A 24,512-nucleotide genomic window follows, 5' to 3' on the forward strand; every position below is an offset into this window, starting at 1 on the left:
AAGGACACGGTCGTCGGTGGTTCACATTTTCATTTGTGGCGTCAATTTGTGTGTGGTGTGCGTGCTTTTTACTGTTCTCGTTTTATCGTTAGTGCATTGCCATCACGCTGAATAATTCCTTATATGATCGTTCTTGGACAGTTGTTCCTAAGCTGGTTTTGCCTGTGGACCTGTGTTCACTACGTTGACATGTGGTCCGGTACCTGCAGGTGGCGGCTCGGAGCTGGAGGAACAGGCCGACCGCGCCGACCGCGAGGAGGGCGCCGGTGAGTCGGACATGGAGCTCGACCTGCTGGCGGAGACCGACTCCGATTCGGAGGACAACCAGTCGGCGCAGGACAACGTCTCGGGCGGCCAGCAGAGCGTGCAGACGCGCGCCACGGCCGGCTCAGACGCGGCGCTGGCCAGTATCGGTCTGTTCAGCGACGACCGCAGCGGCAGCCCGTCCGAGGCCGAGGATGAGGAGGAGGACTCCGAACAGGGCGAGACCGACGACCAGGAGACGGAGCTGTTCGGCGAGGACCAGCTGGAGCGGCGCGCGGGCACCGGCGCCGGCGGCGCGGCCGGCACCGGCACTGCCAGCGCGCGTGTCAACCTCACGCCACAGAGCATGCAGTGGGCGATCCGGTCGCGCGCCCAGGAGCCGGGCTCGCGCGCCACCGCCGGCGGCAGCAGTCTGGTGTACATCGACCCGAGCGCCAGCCGCCGGTTCACCACCAGTGCCGTGCCGTCGTCGGTGCAGAGCAGCGTGCCCGAGCCGGTCACCATGGCCACCACGGCGTCGTGCCTGGCGCGCGCGTTCGCGCTGGTGGTGCGTCAGGTGGCCGACCTGCTGAGCGTGGCGCGCGACTGCGGCCACGCGGACGGCTCGCTGCTGCCGCTGGGCGCCGAGCTGCTCGGCTCCGACTGGCGCCGTCTGCAGGGCTACCTGGAGCACCACCTGCAGCCCACCTGGGCCTGGCTACTGGCCGTCATGGACTCCACAGAGGCGCAGCTGCGCTTCGGACAGTCGCTGTCGCGCGCTGACCCGACTGCGCCGGCCGCGCCGGCCGCCGGGTCGACAGGCCCCGCGCGCAAGGAGCGCGGCCGCGGCGCGGTGACATTCGCCGATCACCAGACGGCGCGGCGCGACTTCCTCACCTACTGCCTATCGCTGATGCGTTCACACAACGGCGAGCACGCCGAGGCGCTGCCCGTGATCGACATCGCGGCGCTGCGCCACGTGGCCTACGTCTTCGACGCGCTTATCTACTACATGCGCTCCGGCTCGGAGCTGAAGGCCGGTCCCGAGTCGGTCGTCGATCGACTGCTCGACCTCGAGCCGGCCGACGACGGCGGCGACGACGATAACTCGGAGTCGGACGTGACCAACAACAACCCTGCGCCGATGGAGACCGACTCTGTGACGGACGAGGACTCCCAGCTGTCGGCGGCGTCGGCTCCGGCCGGCCGCGGGCGCCGTCACCCGTTCTTCCAGCGCTCCGACTCAACGCTGTTCGTGGGCGCGCCGCAGCCGGACCCGTTCGCCGGCTCGCTGTCAGAGGTGCTGCCGCTGGCCGAGCGGCCCCACCTGCTGCAGCCGACCGCGCGCCGAGAGGATCTGTTCGGCATCCCGCCGGCGGCGCCGAGCGGCGGCGAGCCGGGCCGCACCCACCCGCTGCAGGGCGTGCCCACACACCTGGGGCTGGCCTCACGCTCCGGCGAGCCGGCCGGCGCCGGCGCCAGTTTCCGGCCGGGCGGCAGCGGCGGCGCGCGCACGGCGTTCTCGCCGCGCAGCCGGCCGGAGCCGGAGCTGGGCGAGGGACTGGGTCACGTGGACCGGCTGCTGGAGGCCGGCTCGGGGCTGCTGCCCACGGCTGACGGAGACCAGCCGCAGAACCTGTCGACGCGCGGCGCAGAGGAGGGCGCACCGCCGCCGCGGGCGCCCATCATCGTGTCGCCAAAGAAGCCAGCCGACGGCGACCAACGGCAGTCGGTGAAGAGCGTGATCGTGCGCGTGGGCTCGATGATGGTTCACATGGACAAGGATGGAGGTGCGTCGTCGGATGGTGCCCGGCCCGGCCCGTCCGGCCAGCCGGCGGCGCCCGAGCCAGGCCCGTCGGGCGCCACGTCCTCCACCGGCTCCGAGCTGGATGTGTCTCAAGACATGCTGCTGGGCCGGTGGCACCTGCTGCTCGACTTGTTCGCCCGCGTGTTCATTGACGACGTCGGCCTGGAACAGGGCTCGGTCATATCAGAGCTGGGCGGGTTCCCCGTGAAAGAATCCAAATTCCGCCGTGAGATGGAGAAGCTACGCACCTCTCAGCAGCGCGACATCGTCTTCAACAAGATGGAGCGAGAGCGTTCGGCGCTCATCATGCAGACGTTCAAGGAGCTGAACACGCAGTACAGCACCAACAGCCGGCGCAGCACCGCCTCGCACCCGCCACTCGCCTTCAGTCGCGTCAAGGTCACCTTCAAGGACGAGCCGGGCGAGGGCACTGGTGTGGCTCGGAGCTTTTACACTGCCATCGCCGAGGCGCTGCTGCAGCCCAAACCGCTGCCCAACCTGGAGAGCTGCCAGACGGTTCAGCTGGGAAAGCCGTACGCCTTCACCTCGTACCACCACAAATACAAGAGCAGCAGGGACGCGTCTCAGGCGCGGCTGTCGCGCGGCCGCGAGGGACGGCGCACGCTGTCGTGTGACGCGCGCCCATTCACCCCGGGTCAGCTGAGCGACACGCGTGCCAACGACCACCTGTCTCCGCACCTGCAGCAGCTGGGCGCGCGCCTGTACCCGCGCGTGCGCGCGCTGCGGCCGCACCAGGCGCAGAAGATCACCGGCATGCTGCTGGACCTGTCGCCGGCGCAGCTGCTGCTGCTGCTGGCCTCGGAGGAGACTCTCCGGCAGCGCGTGGAGGAGGCCGTGGACATCCTGCACAGTCACAGCCGCGAGGCGGCCGCCTCGGAGTCTCTGCTCGGGGACAAATCCCGCCCGAAGACGGCGGCTCGTCAGACGAGTGAGGAGGAGGCGGCGGAGGAGCGCGACCAGTCGCCGCTCTTCTACTGCCCCGGCAAACGGGGCTTCTACGCGCCCTGGCAGGGCCGGCCCACCCCGGAGCGTATCAACGCCTTCCGCAACGTGGGCCGCATCATGGGCCTGTGCCTGCTGCAGAACGAACTGAGCCCGATCTCGATGTGCCGGCACGTGTACAAGTACATTCTGGGTCGGCCGGTGCGCTTCCACGACCTGGCGTTCTTCGACCCGGCCATCTACGAGTCGCTCCGCCAGCTAGTGGTGGACGCGGAGACCAAGGGCGACAAGGACGGACTCTTCTCGGCGCTCGACCTGTCTTTCAGGTCGGTGTGTGGGGTGATGAAGGATGTTTTGGTAGAGGGATGCAGTGCGAGACGCATGACGTGTGGGCGGCGTAGTAAGAGCTCGATTGGCAAATGGGGTTCAGACTGTCATGGCATTAGGGGTTGTAGCTAGCATTGGTTAATATCGCTCCTTTTTAAAGCGAGAGTAGGTGTATGGATGGATTAATTTCATTCGGACCTGTTCGCCGGCTCGAATATGCGACGAACATGTCATTCTTACTGCAAGTTTGCTCCGAATCATCGTGACACTGCCAACTAAAAGCACACGCTGTTTTGGTCAGTATGGAGGTTTTTCATCTTGTTGTTTGCTTGATTCTGACTAGTGTATAGCGATGCTAACCCTCGCTGCCGTTTTCCAGTATCGACTTGTGCCCCGAGGAGGGCGGCTGCACTGTTGACCTCGTGTCCCGCGGCGGTGACCTGGAGGTGACCTCGCAGAACGTCTACGACTACGTGCGACGGTACGCGCTGTATCGAATGGTCAAGTGTCAGCAGAAAGCGCTGGAGGTGAGCTCGTGGCTGCCATTGCCCAGGATTGCGCGCATATTGTCACAAACACTGTAGTTTTTACCACGGGTGACGTTTTCTTAATCCGTTCCTTGTTTTTGTTAGAAAAGTTTTATGCTAAGGCCCATTTGGGTACTCGCCCGATAATTAATTATTCGCTGCATGGAAATGCCGAGCTTGAAAATCACCTACATGGCTGCGGCAAAGGCCCATTTCCATTACCTGCAGGCTGTAGTCATTGTGATCTATTGGCATCGTTTCGATGTCGCTGTTTGTCTGACGTTTGTGTCGGTTTGAGTGATCGGTGGGCTGCTGCTGTATTTCGATATGTGCTGTTGCTGTTTGTTTCTATGTACGCTGATTGATCGCCTTTTCCCGTCAGGCGCTGCGGGCCGGCGTGCTGGACGTGCTGCCACAGACGGTGCTGGACCCGCTGACGGCCGAGGACCTCCGACTGCTCGTCAACGGAGTCGAGGACATCGCCGTGCCCACGCTCATCTCCTACACGAGCTTCAACGACGAGAGCGGCGAGACCAGCGAGCGGCTGGTGCGCTTCAAACGCTGGCTCTGGCAGATCGTCGAGAAGATGACCAAGGCAGAGAAACAGGATCTGGTTAGTACGCTGGGGTACGGGAAAGGGGCGGGCAAGTTACGGTGCATGGTCAACAAATTTTGTCTGAGTTACAAGGCTGATTATGTATCGCGTGATTGTATCATAACAGCACCAGCTGCTGGGTGATGGATCTATACGAGTTTAAACAATGTTATGTTCTTGAATCAGAAGGCTTCGCATTCGTTATCGTCCGTTGTTTTGGTGCGGCGCAGATACTGCTGTTCCTCCATCCCCACTCGCTCGCTGACCGTCTGCCCGGCGCCCTCACAGGTGTACTTCTGGACGGGCTCTCCGGCGCTGCCCGCCAGCGAGGACGGCTTCCAGCCGATGCCGTCCGTCACCATCCGACCTGCCGACGATCACCACCTGCCCACGGCCAACACGTGCATTTCGCGCCTCTACGTGCCGCTCTACTCCAGCAAGATGATACTCCGATCCAAGCTGCTGCTCGCCATTAAGACCAAAAACTTTGGATTCGTGTGAGGGGGCCGCCGGCGCGGTGGTAGCTGGATTATTCCGGCGCGAGACGGGATGGGAGGAAGGGAGGGGTGGGATGGGGGACGGGGAGGGCGCCGCTCTCGGCGCCCGGACAGCTCAGTGTCGTCGTCGTCGTCTCTCGCGCAGCGCGTGGTCCGTGTGGCGTCTGTGCCCGGACGCCCAGTGGACCGGCCGGGAGTGGGGCCGGTCGGCCGACCCGCCCGGGCCGGTCGGTCGGCCCGCTCCCGACTGTGGTCCACTCGATAGGTGTCGGACGGCGCGGTATTGTTCGTGGCTCGGCCGCTGTGGCCGATATATATGGTGAACGGCGTAAATCATCGGTGGAAAATAACATGGACACTTTCCGGTTATTATTGTTTCACAACCTTCATATTAAAAACGGGAGCGGACACACTAGGTGATTGGAGCTACGGCGCTCGGCCGGGGGAGGGCCGCGCGCACGGCAATGCTAGGAGCCGGCCGCCGCACGTCGCCGACTAGCACTGGTCTTATAAGTAAGGCACATCTCAACAGTGGCCGGACGCGCCGGCGGCACACACGCACACACACGCATTGCAGGGCTGAGGTGCTTGGGGCCGGCGCGGGCGGGCACCGACCGGGGCCCGACACGCACACTGACACACGCAGATCCGCAGTCAAACACTCTTGACACACGCGCCGGACGCAGGCAACCGGAGGGACTTGGGCCGCGCGCGCCGGTAGTCGATTCACCGACAGCGCTCCATCGCGGCGCCGTTTCATACGTCCCTCTCGACGATCAATCGCCGCCTCCGCTAGGACCGCGGCGGGGCAGCGGACGCTCACCACTGTCACTCTCGGCGGGGCCGTCCCGCGTGCGCCGCGGCGCTGGCGACACCGGGGCGTCCGAGTGGCGCCGACTACTTGCTGACGTGCCGGTTGATGGCGGGCCGGCCGGCGCCGTGCGTGGCGCGGTCGCTGCCGGAGCGGCTGACGCGGGCCAGCGTGCCGGCCGGCGCGCTGTTGAGACGCTCCAGGTCGCGCACCAGCTGCGCAGAGCGGTCGGCGGCCGACGGCCGTTTGGCCTCCTCCGAGCTGAGGCTGGTGGAGCTGGCCACCGGGGAGACGGCGTCGTCGCAGCCGCCCTGCCGGCACCGGACCGCGGTCAGCGGAAACGGGCGGGCAATCGGGGCGGTACAGAGGCATCGCGTGGCACAGGGAACAGAAAGGGCCTCGGTACGGAGAAAATCGGGACGTCACACCACGGGTTGGGCCGCGCGTTGCATCGGGGTGGCTATCATGGAGGCGCACGCAGAAAAAGGGCACCGGTCGACACACACAAGTCGCGCATAGTTTCGACGTAAATTCATCGGAACCTCGGCCTGATTAAACCCGCGCGGGGCTGGGGTCTCCAGCCGAACGCGCGGGGCTGCGGGGGGGGGGGGAAATTTTACCCCCCCCCCCCCTGTTATCTCCCGAACTAATGGTCCGATTTGGAAAAATCAAACGCCAATCGAAAGATCTCATCACGAACTACTAAAAACATATACTTAATTTAACCCGCGCCCTGCTGGGGGGGGGGGGTGTTTGAACACCCCCTTGTGGTTTGTCGCGAATATCTCAAAAACGGCGACGCTCCGCGCCGCCGTTTTTGGTACACCTTATCATACATCAATTCTACACATGTTGTGAAAATTTCAGACCAAGGTCATTCAAGGTCAGGTCACCAGGTCACTTGAAGTGACACCTCATAAAAAGTTTCAATGTCTGTCATAGCTACACCGAGTGACCGATCGCTTTGAAACTTTCAGCGATTGCTAAGAGCAATAGCATGTACAAAATGTATATCTCAGAATTTCGATATCGATGACCTAAGGTCAGGTCAATTTTGCGACCTCCCCATTATAAGTCAATAGGAGAAAATTGAAATGCGCCTCTTTTGGACGAAAGACATTATAAACACTCCCAAACACCGAATTACAAGTGGTTTAGACACACTGAACATGAAAATGGTGTCCGTGACCCTTGTTTGTGCCCTGAGGTCATCTTAGGTCACGAATGGTATCTTAAAGTTTTTCGCAAATAACTTTTGATAGAGGCATGCTAGAGCGATGAAAACGCCTTGTATGTGTTCAGCTCGACGATACGGATCGATTGATATGCAACATGACCCTTCTCGGTCAGGTCATGACCTTGACCTGAGGTCAAATTTTCAAGTTGACCCTTCAAGGTCAAGTTATAGTTCAATCGATGCGTCTTGACGAGAGGAACACGATGCCGGTGAAAGTAAGCTCGTACAAGGCTTGGGTCAAAAGTTATTGCAGAAAAAACTGTTTCCGAAAAAATCGGCTATTTTTGCAGTTTTTGCCCCCTGCAGGCAAAACCGTTGACGTTAGGTCAAATCTGAGAGAATTACTCAGAAAGGGCGTTAATAGGGCTATCGAATGCACTTTTCCGCGGCGCTGTAGCTCTATTGGTTCCCGAGTTATGCGTTGGCTTCTTGGAAATTTTCGACATTCGACCTGGAAATCGGCGAAATTTTGCCTTCAATGACCTCTGGTGACCTGACCTTTGACCTGACCAAAAAAATGACCGAAGTGATTTCGTCATTATTTTTGACGCTCTTTCGAACGCCGCCTTCCGCGTATCGCTACGTGGCCCAGGAGCAGAGTTACAAGGGGGGGGGTGTTCAAACACCCCCCCCCCAGCAGGGCGTGGAAATCCAGGACCCCCAGCCGGGCGCGGGTTAAAGTTTGAGGTCAAGGTCAAGGTCAGGTAAAGGGTACAAATTGCAAGTTTCTACGGTATCGGCCTTGCACCGTAGTTGCCGAAGAAGGGAGTCATCGACTGAGACTGATTGCCCAAAACGTGTTCTTAGGCTACCAAGACAATATTCGTTGCATACAATATCATTCAGTGGTCAAGGTCAAGGTCAGGTCAGGTCAGGTCAGGTCACCAAAAAACAAAATATGGAAAAGGGCATGTGCGACACATGTTTTATGGGCCATTTTACTCATAGAATTCAATAGGCACACTCAATAAGTGATATGGACCACCTCTGGATGAATTTCAGGTCGAGGTCAGGTCAAGTGAGGTCAAATTTTGAAGTTGGTTGTTAAGGCCTAAAAAGGTGTCGATCTGATGCAGTTTTTCACGGCGAATCGAATGGTGCTATTTTTGTTTCCGTACGAGGTCTAGAACTTCCAAAAAATCATTTTTAAAATTTTTGTGTGTCGTGACGTCATAGAATCTTGAATAACTCCCACATTTTTGAACCGATTCATCTAAAAATTGGTATGTAGGTGCACATAGACCACTTCTCTGACATATATTCCGGTTTTCTCGATACACTCAAAATTTTGGATTTTATAATTATTTTCCCAAAAAAGTCCGTTTTTTGAAAAAAAAATTTGGGCCAAAATCCAACATTTTCAAAAAACCGAGATAGCCATTGGATAGACAAAGTAGAATTACGTATAACCTTTTTTGTTGCGTCTTGATTCCTTTAAAAATGAAGATGTTAGCGGCGTTTGAACTTTTGCCGTTTTTGAGGCGAAAATGTTAAATGGCGAACATGACGTCACTAAAACGTCAATTTCTCGAAAATTTTCCGATGGATTTCGCTCAAATTTTCAGGGAACGTGTCAAATTGATGTAAAAAAAGGTACTGAAAGTTTGGAGGCGCTGCGCGCCGCCGTTTTTGAGATATTGCAAAAATTCGCGAGGGGGGGGGGGTAAAATTTACCCCCCCAGCCCCGCGCGGGTTAAGTCCCGAAGGCCACAGAAAATGGATCTGGGATAAACGCCACCTGCCTCTGAACGCGCCTGAAGCAGCCACTGCGGAGCACTTCGCATTAATTATGGATACTTATGCTGTCCAATTCTCGGCGTAGGTATCACAACTCACAAGCATATAATGCCCATTCTAGCTTGAGCAGTGATAGCGAATCTACAACAGTGCGGCTGCGAAACATCCTTCATCGGCAGACTGTACCGCAAGACACCCATGCGTTCCGGCACAGTATAGCATTCAGACAGACTTGCCGATGACAGACGGAAAGCGACGCATCATTTTACCCGATTAAATGGCAAGCAGATCATTCAGCAAGCTGTTAACTTGAATAAATAATCGATGCTGAGCAACAGGACAGGGCTATTATGGTCACGGCGGTGTGCAAAATGCCCGCGCCGGTGCCGGCACGAACCTACAACAGAAATGAAACGGATGCCGAATATTGTGAGCGTATTCGCACAAACATAGGGCCGCATTCATTAATGAGCTTTGTTCCGTCTTTCAGCACGTTAAGTCCCTGGACTCCGCTTATCTGACCTGGCTTGAAGGGTCCGTCTCGGCCATCGATTCATTGTCGACTGTCACCGTTTTTGGCCTTCACCCAGATAGTTGGCCCAGACCCTGTCCCGTGACCTCAGCCAGAGAGGAGACCTTGCGCCGGACAGTGATGGCCCCATTTCCGACAGATTTTCACCGTCACCATCCCCTCGCCCCTCGCCCTCCCCCTACCGACAGTGACAGACAAATGTGCCCACCAGTAAATATTAACAGGCTTAAGCTGTCACACCAAATGGTTTAGGTGTTCTGTCATATATAAAAAATGATGGCCCTGCTGCGAACACTTCGAGCTCCTTGGCTAACATCAATCGATTCAGATATTATTAAACGAAAATGAATATCCCGGCTGAATGCAATGCAATAAAACGTTCAAATGGAGTTCAAATGGATTACGATGTCGTAATGAGACACCTTAACACGCGCAGTGGAAGGGGGGGGGCGGATTTCGCCCACCCCTCCTGTTTTTTGCTAATAACTCGCGCCGCAAACATAATATTAATGTGAAATTTCGGCTACCTGTCCAGAATTGAATTGCGGATCTTCTCGTGCAAGAAATAAGAAAATCGGTTCGCAACTTTTCTAGTAATAGCGGTGTAAAGTCAAACATCCTGCCGCCGCGGCGGCGCGGCGGCGCGGCGGCCGGCGCTAGCCGTTACGCGCCGCCTGAATTGTAGACTGTGCCGGGGCGGGACGGTTCCGTCTTTACATCGCGCTCCTTACCGCTGATTATATTAGATTCGCGTCAAATTCGGTGAGAAGACTGAGAAATGTACAGGCAATCATATGGTCAAAGAATTTTGAAAATCGGCTGGTAACAATTTGAGTTATGAGTGTGTAAACACAAAATTGTGATTGCCGCGTTTCCCGCGTCGGCCGATCCCGCTTCAACCGGCGACATCTTACCCTTAGCAAGCTTCTAACTGCCATATTTATTGTTGGATTATCTAGAAATTCACCATACATACTCACAAATGTTTGTTCTTTCGTATAGTGAAAGAAAAAAGAAAATCGGCCGGTAACTTTTTGCGTTATCGGCGTGTAAACGCGAAAAAGTCGCTAATATGGCAGATTTGACCACATTTGACCTCATTTGACCTTGAAGATATTGACCTAGGGTCATGAAATTTACACACAACAGAGTTCCCCATGGCCCCCACCTACCCTTCAAATTTCGTCTTTCTAGCTCCAGTGGGAGCTGAGATCTTAGGGGGGGGGGGCGACATCCGCCCCCCCCCCTTCCACTGGGCGTAGTACTCGCAACCCTTCCACTGCGCGTGTTAATATGTTTTCTTTGAGCTGTATCCTGTATCATCGGCTCCGGCTCAGCATCTAACTTCTAAAATGTTCACTTATCGAGTGAAAATAAATCAAAAGTTGCTTTACTTTTGAGACGCGATACCTACCTACTTCTGAAGAAATAAAAGGTTTACTTGAACACGAAACATCCCGGGCGAACTAACTACGTTCATTGGAAACCTTTGTGTTCCTCCGTCTCCTATAAACGTCTCGCTAAGGATCTCCTAATTTTGAGCTGCCATTTGAAGCCGGGAGCCGCCCCACTCGCCGCCCCCAGCCGATCCCGGCATCTGCGTACGTCAGCCGTACCTTGTCTCTGACGGCGCTGGCGGCGGCGTCGCGTTCCTCCATGCTCTGCAGCTCGGAGACCAGCACCTGGACGTGGTCGAGCAGCTCGCGGTTGTGCAGCAGCAGCTGGTGGGTGCGCGCCTGCGCCTCCAGCCGGGCGGCCGTCTCGGCCTGCAGCTGGTCGCGAACCAGGTGCACCTGAGCCAGCGCCGCCTGGGTCTGCTGTTGCTGCTGCACCAGCCGCTCCCGCATCAGCTGAACGGCACACGGGACAGGGTACAGGCGTCAGCGATGGACGGACACAGGGCATCAACGGCGGATGGGACACGGGCGCGGGCGTCATCGGTCAATGGTCAACGATCAACGACCGTCTGACAAGCAATGTCCCGTGGATGCCGGGCTATCAAAACGCTCTAATGTTCAAAAACAATGGCGTGGTGCCCCCAATAGCGTGAGGACGTGAGGAGAGCATGAACATTGACGTGAGGAGAACATTTACCTACCACCATCTTTATCAAAGCAAACTAGCGGGTGAAACCACGGCAGGATGTCCCTGCAGGGTGATTCCCAACCGTAAACTCCAGCTCGAAACGGCCAAACAAGCAGTGCATCTGCGATTCCGGGCGGTGCAATCCCACCAAGACGTTGTGAGTCAGCCGGCGGCTGTTGCTAAGTTTTTCGCTAGCATTTTTGTCGTTAAAGAGTCGGCCCAATCCGTCACCTAGTTAGTCACACACCACGGGCCGTCCCGGAGGCAGTGGGGTGCCACCGAGTCCGCAGGTGTTTATTCCGGTGCGGCGCTGGGAAACCCACGATCTCAGCGTCGGTCTCCACCGGTCCCGGGACCCGGCGGAAGCTCACCGAGCGCGGCGGCGGCTCACCTGCAGCTGGTGATAGAGGGACGAGGAGCCGGCCAGCCGGTGAACGTCGTGCAGCTGCTCCGGCGCCGGCGCCGTCAGCGCGTCCGGCGACAGGGTGGCCGCGCGCCGGCCGTCCATCGGACTGGCCGGCACGCTCAGCGCCTCGAGCAGCATGTGCCGCCGCTCGGCAGCCATCTGCGGCAGGCCGCCCAGCGGCTCCAGAAGCCGCCGCTCTGCCGGCGAGCACGAGACGCGGTCGCGGCGCGTGGTGCGCCGTCCGTCCGGCGAGCGCGGCTGCTCGGTGGCGGCGCGCGGCCGCTCCGAGGGCGACTTGGGCGGCTTGCGCGTCTCGGTGGGCTCCGAGGCAGGGGCCGGCTCGGAGACGACGGGCTGCTCGCCCGACAGCGGCGATGGAGGAGTGTCCACGCTGGGCTGCTCTGACGACGTGTCCGTGGGAGCTGGGGAGGTCAAATCAGGTCACATAAAAGGGTTTCCACTCAGTCGGCAGAAAAAAAACATCGGGACCGAGACATCAGTTCCCCTCCACTTACACTAGTAATCTGGTGCAACCGGTCCGCCAGTTCACTCGAGAGAGATATTATGTATACATGGATATCAATTACCTATTTCTGGTTAAAAGTGTCCCCCAACTGTGCGAATAAAGCTTATAATTTGCCGAGAACCGAGCTACGATAAGCGTTAGCTTTAGCTATCTTGAAAGCGATAATCTCGGCTCACAGGAGCCGCGAGCAGGTAAAGTCGGGTAATGACCTGGGTCCTTATCCCGGCCGGGCCCGGGGGGTAATCCCAACCACCGCAGCCCGGGGGGGGCGTTTTTCGCCCCCCTGTCTAACTCCGTAAATAAGGGAGCTACGGAAACAAAAGCGATACCAAACGAAAGGTCCTTACGAGACGATTCTAATGCACATAAAATTTTTGACCTCAGGTCAATTTTCAAGGTCAGAGGTCAAGGTCAAAGGCCAAAACCAGCACATGTGTAGTGATCTCAAAGTAAGCCTTCTAGAGGACGGCAGGCTGCATCAAACCGGCAAAATTGGGTGTCAAACGAAAGAAGAGAATCTGAGGATTCTGAAAATGTGCTCCAAATCAAAGGTCAAGGTCAAGGTCACGCTCAAAATTGACCTCAAACTTAGCACTTTTTCGCACATCTTGCGTGCTAACTTCCAAGATGTTTTGAAATGTTTTGAGGCTTATCAGTTCCCTATTTGTGGTTTATCTTACGATACAAGGCTGATCAAAGGTCAAGGTCACAGAAGAGTATCCCTGCTAGAGGCTATTTCACTGATTCAAGTTAGTAATAATAAATACCTAAGACAATTTTGCTATCCGGAAGCTCTAAATGAAGGCTTAGAGGAAAATAGATGCCAGATTCGTGATCAGCGGGTACAAATCCATCATAAACGACCTTTCATGTGTCAGGGTCAACCAGACCCAGCCAGCCTTCCCAAATGGGGCCCATATGGGCCCCAAGTGGGCAGCAAACTGGGGCCCATCTGGGCTGCCCACTTGGGGCCCAGATGAGTTTGTCATGGGCGTCCAACTGGGTCCCATATGGGCAGCCCAGATGGGCCCCATATGGGGCCCAGCCGGGGCACATATGGGTCCCACATGGGCTTTCCCAGCCGGGACCCACATGGGTATAATTGAAGAATCCCACATGGGGCCCATGTGGGTTCGAAATGGGACCCATATGGGGCCCAGCCGGGGCACATATGGGTCCCACATGGGCTTTCCCAGCCGGGACCCACATGGGTATAATTGAAAAATCCCACATGGGGCCCATGTGGGTTCGAAATGGGACCCATATGGGGCCCAGCCGGGGCACATATGGGTCCCACATGGGCTTTCCCAGCCGGGACCCACATGGGTATAAGCGAAAAATCCCACATGGGGCTCATGTGGGTTCGAAATGGGGCCCATATGGGTAGCCCATCTGTAGCCCATGTCCCACTGGGCCCATCTTGCCCATGTTTACCCCATATGGGACCCACATGGGATGCCCATCTCCAGCCCACATGCGTTTGGCCCACCTGGCCCATTTTTATCCCATATGGGGCCCATATGGGTAGCCCATCTGTAGCCCATGTCCCACGTGAGCCCATCTGGCCCATGCTCACCCCATATGGGACCCACATGGGATGCCCATCTCCAGCCCACATGCGTTTGGCCCACCTGGCCCATTTTTATCCCATATGGGGCCCATATGGGTAGCCCATCTGTAGCCCATGTCCCACGTGGGCCCATCTGGCCCATGTTCACCGCATATGGGACCCACATGGGACGCCCATCTCCAGCCCACATGCGTTTGGCCCACCTGGCTCATTTCTATCCCATATGGGGCCCATATGGGTAGCCCATCTGTAGCCCATGTCCCACGTGGGCCCATCTGGCCCATGTTCACCGCATATGGGACCCACATGGGACGCCCATCTCCAGCCCACATGCGTTTGGCCCACCTGGCTCATTTCTATCCCTTATGGGGCCCATATGGGTAGCCCATCTGTAGCCCATGTCCCACGTGGGCCCATCTGGGACCCACATGGGATGCCCATCTCCAGCCCACATGCGTTTGGCCCACCTGGCCCATTTTTATCTCACATGGGGCCCATATGGGTAGCCCATCTGTAGCCCATGTCCCACTGGGCCCATCTGGCCCATGTTTACCCCATATGGGACCCACATGGGATGCCCATCTCCAGCCCACATGCGTTTGGCCCACCTGGCCCATTTTTATCCCATATGGGGCCCATATGGGTAGCCCATCTGTAGCCCATGTCCCACGTGGGCCCACCTGGCCCATGTTCACCCCATATGGGACCCACATGGGATGCCCATCTCCAGCCCACATGCGTTTGGCCCACCTGGCCCATTTTTATCCCATATGGGGCCCATGTGGGTAGCCCATCTGTAGCCCATGTCCCACGTGGGCCCATCTGGCCCATGTTCACCCCATATGGGACCCATGTGGGCATGTTTGCTGGGGCTCAGCCCATATGGGACCCAGATTTAGCCCAGATAATAGCCCACATGTAGCCCATGCCCACTTAAGCCCAGATGCCCCACTTTCAGCCCATATGGGCCCCATTTGGGAAGGCTGGCTGGGGAGGTCATTCGAGGTCACATGAGGTCAACATGAAACTCGACCTTTTCCGAACAAAATATATATCATTCGACGCGGCTTGACAAGACGAATGCGATGGTACCACTGCCGTAGCTCTAGGACCATTTTTGTCGAAGTTATTTGCGAAAAACTAAAACCACATTTCGGGGTCGTTGACCTGACCTCTGACCTCAGGTCACCAAAACTATTTTTCTATTTTTTTCTAGGTCAAACGCTACACAGCCGTGCTCGTAATTTGTCTTTATCTCTAAAACTCTATTTTTAGCAGCTATTTGAAGTTTGCGTCTGTGACGCCGAAGTTTGCCGTGCAGGGGTCTAGAAAAATGGACCTTGTGACGTCATCAAGGGGGCTAGGTCCAAATTTTTTACTTCAGAAGATGTCAAATTGATGGGAGAAAAGGTACTGAAAGTTTCGCCTTCCTATCCCTAAGCGTTCGGGAGTTATGGCAAATATTCGCCAGGGGGGGCGAAAAACGCCCCCCCCGGGCCCGCGAGGGTTATAAACACGTTAAAGCAATCCTGATACACAACGAACAAAAACTCGACATAAATTTGAAAAAGGCAATGGTAATTGCCTAATTGCCTTTAATTGCCTAATTGCCTTTTTGGCATTTTCCTGCCAAATTGCCTTTTTGCCTGCCCAAATTGCCTGCCCGCCTGCCAAAAAGAGCTGGGCTACTGCGCGTATCAATGCACTTACGTAACTCCTCGCTAGATGGCACTGGCTCCACACGCCTGAACTGATGCTGTGCCGCATGGCACAGAGCCGTAAACTGCCGACGGGCGACGATTCTACATACTCATGCGTGACAGACACATCGCAAGCCTTTTCTGCTTGTGCTATTTTAGCGCCGAAAGGTATAAGTTATTTTCCATTCCTATATTGCTGGATGCTGAGTCATCACTGGAAGGCTAGCTTTCAGGTAGGTATAAAGATTTCGTGTTTTTTCAGCGCAGGACAGGCTGGCGGTTCCCGTGGCGCTCGGCAGTGACAGCGGCAGTCGTGCCCGCTAACGGCCGCACTTCAAGCCAAGACAAATGCGCGAAAAGCGCGCCGACACGCATGATTTGTTGGCGGGATATTTCGGTCGGCAGCTGGCACTCGGCCAGAGTAACCAATTGCCTTCCCACTTAAAATGAGATGTGAGACGCGCTTTACTACCACCATAGATCTGGCCCGGCTGGCAGCCGGGTCCGAACCCGAGACGGGCGCCGCGGCCGGCTGCAGTGTTCGCGGCGTCAGTTTGTCAAAACCAACGTAAACAGCGGCGGCCGTCGGCGGTTGTGCCGGCGGCGAGCGTCTGGAGGATGCCGCCGCGGGGTGCCAGCTCGCTCGGCTCGGCGCCTGGCAGCCGCCGCGCCGCCCACGCCAGCGCCACAGCCGCAACCGAGGCCTCCTCCAGTTCAGCCGCCGGAGGAGCGCGGCTGCGGGGAGCGGTACTCGGGTGCCGGGGCCTCCGGCGTGCTCTAGCACCCCTCCCCCCCCAACCGTCAGGTGATGCCCATTGTATGACGTCACGGCGGGCCGAAATACCGTCCGAGAGGCGGCCGGCTGCCAAGGCGCGCCGCCGCCGCCCGGCTGGGAACGGAGCCGGGTGCGGACGGCACGACACCGGCGCCAGCCTCTGATGGATGGACGCAGAAACGCCGAATGAGCTTAATCGCCCGAAACTGCGCTCGAGCTGTCAGTCGGAACAATAAATATATCAAACCGAGTTAAAAGCTAAGGGAGTTCGGATATTAATTACAACGGCTACCGACAAAAAAGTGCATAAACAACAAGTCATATGATGGTCAGCGAAAGACCGGCGACCGTCCAGCATGATTCCGGTAGCAACTTTCCTTTCACATGACATAACATGTAGTGCAGCAACTAAACCACATAATTTCGACCGTCTGTTATGTGCACAAGCACAGGCAGAACTATCAAATGAAGCGCAGTGACATGAGGCCATAATGACCATGTGACCCGCTGACCAGGCGGCAGTCACCCGCATATGTTCGCGGACGGCTGGCGGCAGCGGTCGGCCAACTCCCACGCCTTGGGAGCGCGCCAGGGCGGCGGTCCACGCTCCGTCCCGCGTCCATCGGCCGTCTGACACAGTATTGATAGGCGGCCAGCCGGAGTACACGGGACGGATACGTTAGGAGAAACGGCGACATGGGACAGATACAGAGATAGAGATATGACCTTCAGGTTGAGACGGATGGGAGAGTTCAGCACTCAGGCGATGACGGAGGAGGGACGTGATGAGAGCGAATCGGCCTTGTGTTGGCCGTGTTCCCGACACAACTCGACTGAATTAATGGGCGTCATTCATAAAGTCTGCGGTAGGTAAAGCCCGCATATTGTCTGCACCACAAAACGGAGTCTGATGGCTATTTTTGGTTTCTTCGTCTACAGATGTGTGCTGATAAAAGATGTCAGAACATCAGTTAATATGGCAATGTTACGATATCCTACATATGAAGCAGTTTATTGTTTTTTATTTTGGTTCGGAGACACACCAAGAGCGCCAACATCCAGCGGCATCTGCTCAGAAGGCCGAGCGCCAGCCGAGCGGTCCGCCGCTGCCGGTTATTCTGCTCAGTGCTCGCTGCTCGGGCCCGCCGCCGGTGTGTCTGTCGCCGCGAAACGAGCGGCCCTCACCAGCACGGAGCGGTGCCAACATCAACCGGCCGGGCCCACCGGCGAGCAGTCAAACTCAGCCGGCCGCAGAGCCGATCGCGGCGGACCGGTCCCAGAGTCTTACATATGTACAGGGCTGTCCCACAGAGCCGATCGCGGCGGCCCGGTCTCAGAGCCGGTCGCGGCGGCCCGGTCTCGCGGAGCCAATCGTGGCGACCCGGTCCCGGAGTCCTACATGCTGGGCTATCCGCAGAGCCGATCGCGGCGGCCCGGCCCCAGAGCTGGTCCCGGCGGCCCGGTCCCAGAGTCCTACATACAGGCCCGGTCCCAGAGCCGATCGCGGCGGACCGGTCCCAGCAGAGCCGATCGCGGCGGCCCGGTCCCAGAGTTTTACATACAGGGCGGTCTCAGAGCCGATCGCGGCGGACCGGTCCCAGAGTTTTACATACAGGACTGTCCCAGAGCCGATCGCCGCGGCCCGGTCCCAGGGTCCTGCCGCCGGTCCGACGGCCAACACATGGGACTCAGGACCCATCACCCAGCCTATGTCGGCACCGCAGCCGTGCTCCAGTCGACACACAGCAGCCGGTTCGGTCCGGAACACAGAGCCGGTTCGGTCCGGAACACAGAGCCGGTTCGGTCCGGAACACAGAGCCGGTTTGGTGCGGAAAACAGAACCGGTTTGGTCCGGCATATAGCCGCCATTCTAGTCCGGCCCGGCACACGCAGCCGTATTCTGCTAGGCGTACACAACCGTGCTTTGAGCGCAGACAGCATCGCGCTTTGGCACTTAGCTCAGTAAATCGGTGCCAAAGAACAAGTGCTCATTGGCTCCAGCGGTTCTTGCAAACTTTGTATATTTACACCGCTCAACTTGCTTCAAAAACATGTCAGTTTCATGTGTGTGCTTCCCATACAAGCAACAGGCGTATATCATCCGAGTCGTGTGTCTGTCACAACTGAACACATCTTATCTTGATCTTGTGTGTGACCCACTGTTATTTCACCTGAGACCAATGTCAGCGCAGAGCGGCAGTATTTTGACCGCAGCATAAGCACCTGCTAGCTGATCTCGGCGTCGGCGCCGTCTGGGACCTGACCCAAGCGGCTTGTGTTGGCCGCTGCCGAGTCTCGGCGGTCACGGTCACACGTGGCTGGGCCTGACACGATGGGTTTACACTGACGGCGAGTGGCGAGCGGTGAGCCACCGGCCCCGGCTGCCCGGGCGATGGGTGTAGGGGTAGGTGTGCACTGTGCAGTGTGCAGCGCAAGCCTTCCCAGTTGTCTCGCCCACCGGTCAACAAGACGGTGATGTCACGGTGATTTACCGCTCAATGCACAGCTGTAATACCGACCACTCTCGCGAGGGTCAGCTAATGCGGTCATAGCCGTTTAATCACGTCTTGAAAGCAGTACATATAATCGAACTGCTGGCTATTCAATCCACGTGCACGGTGAGAAGCGTTTGGACTCCCCGTCTAAGTTTTATTTTTTTATAAAACCTATCTTAAAGCGGCAGTAGAAACGTCAGGCTATATGCTTAAAATCTTCAACGATTTTATGATCAACGGTTTGACGAAACGCAATTTAACTCTCTAACTTGTCACATGTGCATTAATTTTTTGCGTTGGTCGGCCACACTGTCTGCATGTGCGAAGCAGAGTCCGTTTTCGCTGCATCTTGGGATAAAAACGACATCGTACTCAGTGCTCGCGTCGTTAGCTCATCGCGCTCATCGCACAGTGTCGTTTCATTGGAGTTGCTTGTTGTTAGACCTAGTTTCAAAGAAGTACATCTTAACCCGCGCCGGGCCGGTGCTCTGAGATTCCGCGCCGGGCCGGGGGGGGGGGGTGTCTGAACACCCCCCCCCCCCTTCTAACTCGGCTCCTGGGCCACGTAGCGACACGCGGTAAGCGGCAATCGAAAGAACGTCCAAAATAAGGACGAAAACACTGGGTCATTTTTGGGGTCAGGTCAAAGGTCAGGTCACCAGAGGTCACCAAAGGTCAAATGCCCACTATTTCAACATTTTGGAAACTGCCAATGGCTATCTCGGGAACCGATAAAGCTACAGCGCCGCGGAAAAGCGCATTCGATAGCCCTTTTACAGAACTTTCTGAGTAATGTTCTCAGATTTGACCTCAGGTCAACGGTTTAGCCTCCAGAGGGCAAAAACTCCAAAAATAGCCGTTTTTACGAAAAACGTTTTTTCGGCAATAACTTTTGACTCAAAAGAGCCACGACATTACTTTTGCCACCATCGTGTTCCTCTCGTCGAGACGCGTCGAATGAACTATAATTTGACCTTGAAAGGTCAACTTGAAAATTTGACCTCAGGCCAAGGTCATGACCTGACCGGAAAAGGTCATGTTGCATATCAGTCGATCCGCAACGTCGAGCCGAACACATCTAAGGCGTTTTCAGCGCTCTAGCTCGTCTCTATCAGAAGTTATTAGCGAAAAACTGTTAGATTCTGTTCGTGACCTGAGATGACCTCGGGGACATAACGAGGGGTCACAGTTGCCATTTTCCGGTTCAGTGTATCCATTTTACCTATATCTCGATGTTTGAGAGTGTCTAGAATAGCGTTCGTGCAAAACAGACGCTTTTCAATTTTCTCCCATTTTCTATAATGGGCAGGTCGCAAAATTGACCTAACCTTAGGTCACCGATATCAAAATTCCGAGATATACATTTTATAGATACTGTTGCTCTAATCAATCGCTGAAAGTTTCAAGGAAATCGATCAATCGGTGTAGCTATGACGAGCATTCTTATTTTTTTCTGAGGTGAGGTCACTTAGCGTGACCTGGTGACCTGACCTAAGGTGACCTGGGTCTGAAATTTTCACAACATGTGCGGAAAAGATGCACCAACAGGTGTGCCAAAAACCGCAGGGGGGGTGTTCAAACACCCCCCCCCCCCGCCCGGCGCGGGTTAACAGAGTTGAAAAAAAAAATATATAAAATTAAGGGACAGCCTCAGGTCATTGAGCCCAGTCTCGGTAAAGAGGTGTTTTATTTGTAAACTAACTATCAGTGTCATTAATAAAAACAGCCTGACATTTGCTGGGCCAAATGGACGTTGAACGGCCCCTTTCCAAATTCCACTATCAGAAGCCTTTTATAAGGAGCATCATCGTCTCTCGCTGCGCTCAAGCCGCTCAGTGCCCTGTCGGCCTTCTAAAAATGGCGTCGGGCCGTTTAAAACTCATAATCCATAACGCTCTCCGGTCACTTTATTCGTATGTATTATTGACATTTAAATATGACGACAGTTATTGATGACATGATTTCACGAGTGGTTCAGAGGTACCTAAGCTATTCTTAGAAGACTCAGCACCCGATGAGTGCTTGTTGCCCTTGGCTCTGCAAAGGATGTTGTACAGTTGCGATCGAACAGAGCTCTTGTTGTTTGCTGCTCAGTCTGCCAAGCTAAATGTGTTTACATCCTGAGAAGCTCCAGCGTGCTCCTGCTGTAGCTTAAAGTGTGACCGCAAGTAGGTAAACGGGTGGTCTCAAACAATGCTGCAAGGGATTCGTGTTGGGCTAGCCATTTTTAAAAAAGTACACGTGTTATAAGCATGTTGATAATGAAGATACTTTAGCATGATAAACTCGACAACGATTTTGCCTAGAAAATGGAAACACGACAACATAGGAAACACGACATATATCATAGCAGAATGAAAACAAAGAGAAACTAGGTAAGAGCAGCACCATTCGTTACACGTGATCTTTGCGAAATGTTTTTAAATTCAACGCAAGCAGATGCCTCTTTTTTTAAATACGTAGGGTACGTACCTAGGTATCAAGCTAAGTTGAGCCTACGGCAAAATGATGGACTGTAAAAGATTCAAAATACTTGGACCGGCATGACATGTCAGTTTGCGTGAGCCCAGTCTTTCACGCGGATGACGCAGGACGGCCTTGACCCAGGCGCTGGCAAATAAGCTTATAGTCACGACTCATCAAAGCTTGTAGTTTCAACTGTTGTCTTCCTGTACCATGGGCTGAGTGATAGCCTGACCCACGTACAGCTCGGCTCGAAAATTCAATCAACACGATTGAAACATTAACATTTAATACCATTAACACTTATGGAAATTCTCAGCGTTAATGCCCTCCCTTAAGGCCCACTCTGCTCACGCTGTTCCTTCGCTTCAATAACATGATTCAGGATAGCAACTCGAAATTTGTTGCTTCATCTAAAGCCGTAATGCATTGGGGACTATTTTGCCAGCATTAACTTTATCAAGAAACAATTTAAATACTGGTCCCAGTTCCCATAACACATTGATTGTGAATTTCATTTATGATTTTAAAGATACTTATTCGTTGACAATATAAGGCCCGCCTCGGACCCAGCCCAGTTTGGTCCCAAATCGTACGCTAGCCGGACCCCACCTGGCCGTCACTCTCCGATCAGGCCCGGCCGACCCGGGGACGGCCGGTCGGCGGTCGGAACTCACCTGGCGGCGGCTTTTTGGCCGCGTCGGCGCTGCTCGGCTCGCTGTCCGAGTCAGACGGGTGGTTCAGCGGCGGGGCGGCCGACACCGGCACCGGCACGGGCGAGGGTGCCGGCGCCGGGGCCGCGGCCGGCACCCCTCCGGCCGGGGACGCGGTGGAGGTCGGGCTGGCCGGGCTCGCCCCCGGCTGGTCTGCTAGACTGGCCTCTAGACTGTGACACACTTCGAAGGCTTGGCCGACTGTCCGGACCACTTCTAACGCTTGGCTCTGCCGGAGAAGGGAAAATGGGTTAAGAACTTGGCAATGCGCGGTCAGAGTGAGTAATTTTGATTTAAGATGCAATTCAAATTGACGCATTTTCAAATATCTTAAGTTATGCCTGGATAGCGGATAGATCGTCAACTACTTATACTAGATAAAATCATAGGCAACCCTTTTACGAGCACCATAGTCGCGCATCACATCACAGTGTCGTTGTCTTTCGGTTAACTCCTGCTATCATCCCACCGCGGGACCGCCCCTAGGAACGCACTGTCCCCCGACAGACATCCCTGGGAGCCGTCGCAGCGTGACCGGCGACGCTCCCATGTCACCGCTATCTGGGCCAGGGCGGCACCAATAGGGCGTCCACAGCGCCTCACTTGGCCGGCCGTGACGCCGCTGATGGCCACCCCGAGGGCGCGTGACAAATGTGGCGCGCACGACCGCAGACAAACGTGGCGCACGCGGCGTTTGTCTGCTGAAGCCAAGTCAGCGCGACACACGAAGCAGGAACAGGAAATAGAACAGGAGTAGGACACTGGCTGAATTATTGCCCGCTGGCAATGTGACGATGATTAACTTAACGACCGTCGGGCCACGTGGTGAGTGTGTCGAGAGGTAGGTGGGGGGATGGGGGGAGGCAAAAACACGCAGCGGCTCCGGAATGCGCGGCGCACGCAGAGCTGCCAGCTCGGGACACGCTGCCTGCCGCAGATCTGGGGCGGGCCGATTTGGCTCACCAGACGAATCGCTAGGCGCTTCATAGGTATGCGATCGCTGCTAAACGTTGCTGAAGGTCTTTCAAGGCACTGCATGTAGGTGAAAAACAGGATGACTTTCAAGTATAAATTCTTTCAAGGAAGTAGGTAGCATATCATCAACGTTAGGAGCCTCTACGACACAATTTTGCCTTGATTATGTCCGATATCAGTTGCCTAAAGACGTCTGACGTTCTATGCGTTTATTAGTTTAAGGTATTTACCTACCTAAAACTGTGTTTATCACTTTGTTAATTTATCAAACGTCTTACGTCTAATCGCTATTCTGTTTATCCGCGTTTATTAGTTTTAGGTATTTACCTAAAACTGTGTTTATCACTTTGTTAATTTATCAAACGTCTTTTATACGTCTAATCGCTATTCTGTTTAACCAGCCTTTTTGTATGAATGCTTCATAAAGGAATCCAGATATGCGTTTTGAGGGATAGGAGTCACTATGCGTTCAGCCTTAAGTTGATTTAAAAGACGCCTCAACCTTATATCGAATTTCAGACTCCACAGCTTGATAGCTAAAGATGATTTAAAGGAAAAGGGCCACCTTTAACATGGGGATTGAAACTGAGATAGCCATCCTGTAGCCCGTGTCCGAAAACCCTCCAGTCTATCTCCTTACGGCCGATTTCGGCTTCCATTCGTAGGTATCGGCAATTTTAACAGAGGAATGCGTCCTTATCCCAGGAATGCGTCCTTACCCTGTAATACAGCCACCCGCGGCGAGGCTTTGGTTTTTTTCCAATCAGCTCCATTCAGCTCAGCTTTAACCAATCAGCTTATCTGACACAATCCGAGTCTGTCTTCTGAACGCTGATTGGCTTGAGTGTGACGTCATCGCTATGCCATCATACAGTAGGTGCCGTAGAGAGTATCAACATAGTACCAATATGTTAAATAGTTTTAAATACTTTTTCGCGAATTATGCACTTCTGGCACCAGTTTTAAAAAGAAAATGAAAAATAATAATGTCAAAATGAAAAACAACGATATCTTCATATTTCACGAAGGTGGCCCTTTTCCTTTAAACGATTGAACAAGACAAGTAGACCCCTATTAAAGCAACGCTAAAATATGCCAGGGAAATAGTAGAGGATAACGGCATAAAATGATTAAATCGCTAATAAACAGAAACATCTCTTTAACGTCTCGTCAAACAGCTAACGATAAAAATTCTACCCGCTGCGATTCGATATATAATTTGTCTATTGTCGCAGTTCAGCGCAAAGCCCTGTATTATCGCGGCAAGATGAAACGGTCACTCGCCGAAGCGCCGAAGCAACTACGGTTGTGCTGGCAGAACCAGGGAGCGACTGTCTGGACCGGCGGAGACGACACTACACCAATATAATACGCAAACCCAAGAAATGAAATTATCGTGCCTTATTTGCCTAAATGAAAAACACTGCCACCAGCTTATCTGATTCCGCTTATACGAGTAACTATTTGGGGCTGTTTGTCGAGGCAGTTAACACTACCACAGATCTGGTGGAAGATATAACGCTCTTCA

The 24,512-nt window shown here is 55.0% G+C and overlaps 2 protein-coding genes across 4 annotated transcripts in view; one reads left to right on the forward strand and one right to left on the reverse strand.

The window, feature by feature from the left end:
* The window catches only part of LOC122372390 (E3 ubiquitin-protein ligase UBR5-like), a 28,080-nt gene extending 22,752 nt beyond the window's left edge, over positions 1 to 5,328 (forward strand). For both annotated transcript variants that reach the window (XM_043349525.1, XM_043349531.1), the window contains exons 23-26: positions 210 to 3,339; positions 3,720 to 3,867; positions 4,250 to 4,480; positions 4,751 to 5,328. In XM_043349525.1, coding sequence (XP_043205460.1) covers positions 210 to 3,339; positions 3,720 to 3,867; positions 4,250 to 4,480; positions 4,751 to 4,963 — 3,722 coding nt within the window. In that variant the 3' untranslated portion in view covers positions 4,964 to 5,328. The remainder of the gene's footprint in view (positions 1 to 209; positions 3,340 to 3,719; positions 3,868 to 4,249; positions 4,481 to 4,750) is intronic.
* The window catches only part of LOC122372399 (carboxyl-terminal PDZ ligand of neuronal nitric oxide synthase protein-like), a 33,263-nt gene continuing 14,070 nt past the window's right edge, over positions 5,320 to 24,512 (reverse strand). For both annotated transcript variants that reach the window (XM_043349545.1, XM_043349553.1), the window contains 4 exons: positions 21,974 to 22,238; positions 11,753 to 12,189; positions 10,893 to 11,126; positions 5,320 to 6,081 (listed from right to left, as the gene is read on the reverse strand). In XM_043349545.1, the coding sequence (XP_043205480.1) occupies positions 5,857 to 6,081; positions 10,893 to 11,126; positions 11,753 to 12,189; positions 21,974 to 22,238 (1,161 nt within the window). In that variant the 3' untranslated portion in view covers positions 5,320 to 5,856. The remainder of the gene's footprint in view (positions 6,082 to 10,892; positions 11,127 to 11,752; positions 12,190 to 21,973; positions 22,239 to 24,512) is intronic.

This window comes from Amphibalanus amphitrite, unplaced genomic scaffold (genome assembly GCF_019059575.1).
Source record: "Amphibalanus amphitrite isolate SeventyFive unplaced genomic scaffold, NRLGWU_Aamphi_draft 000036F_arrow, whole genome shotgun sequence".
NCBI classification, from domain to species: Eukaryota; Metazoa; Arthropoda; class Thecostraca; order Balanomorpha; family Balanidae; genus Amphibalanus; species Amphibalanus amphitrite.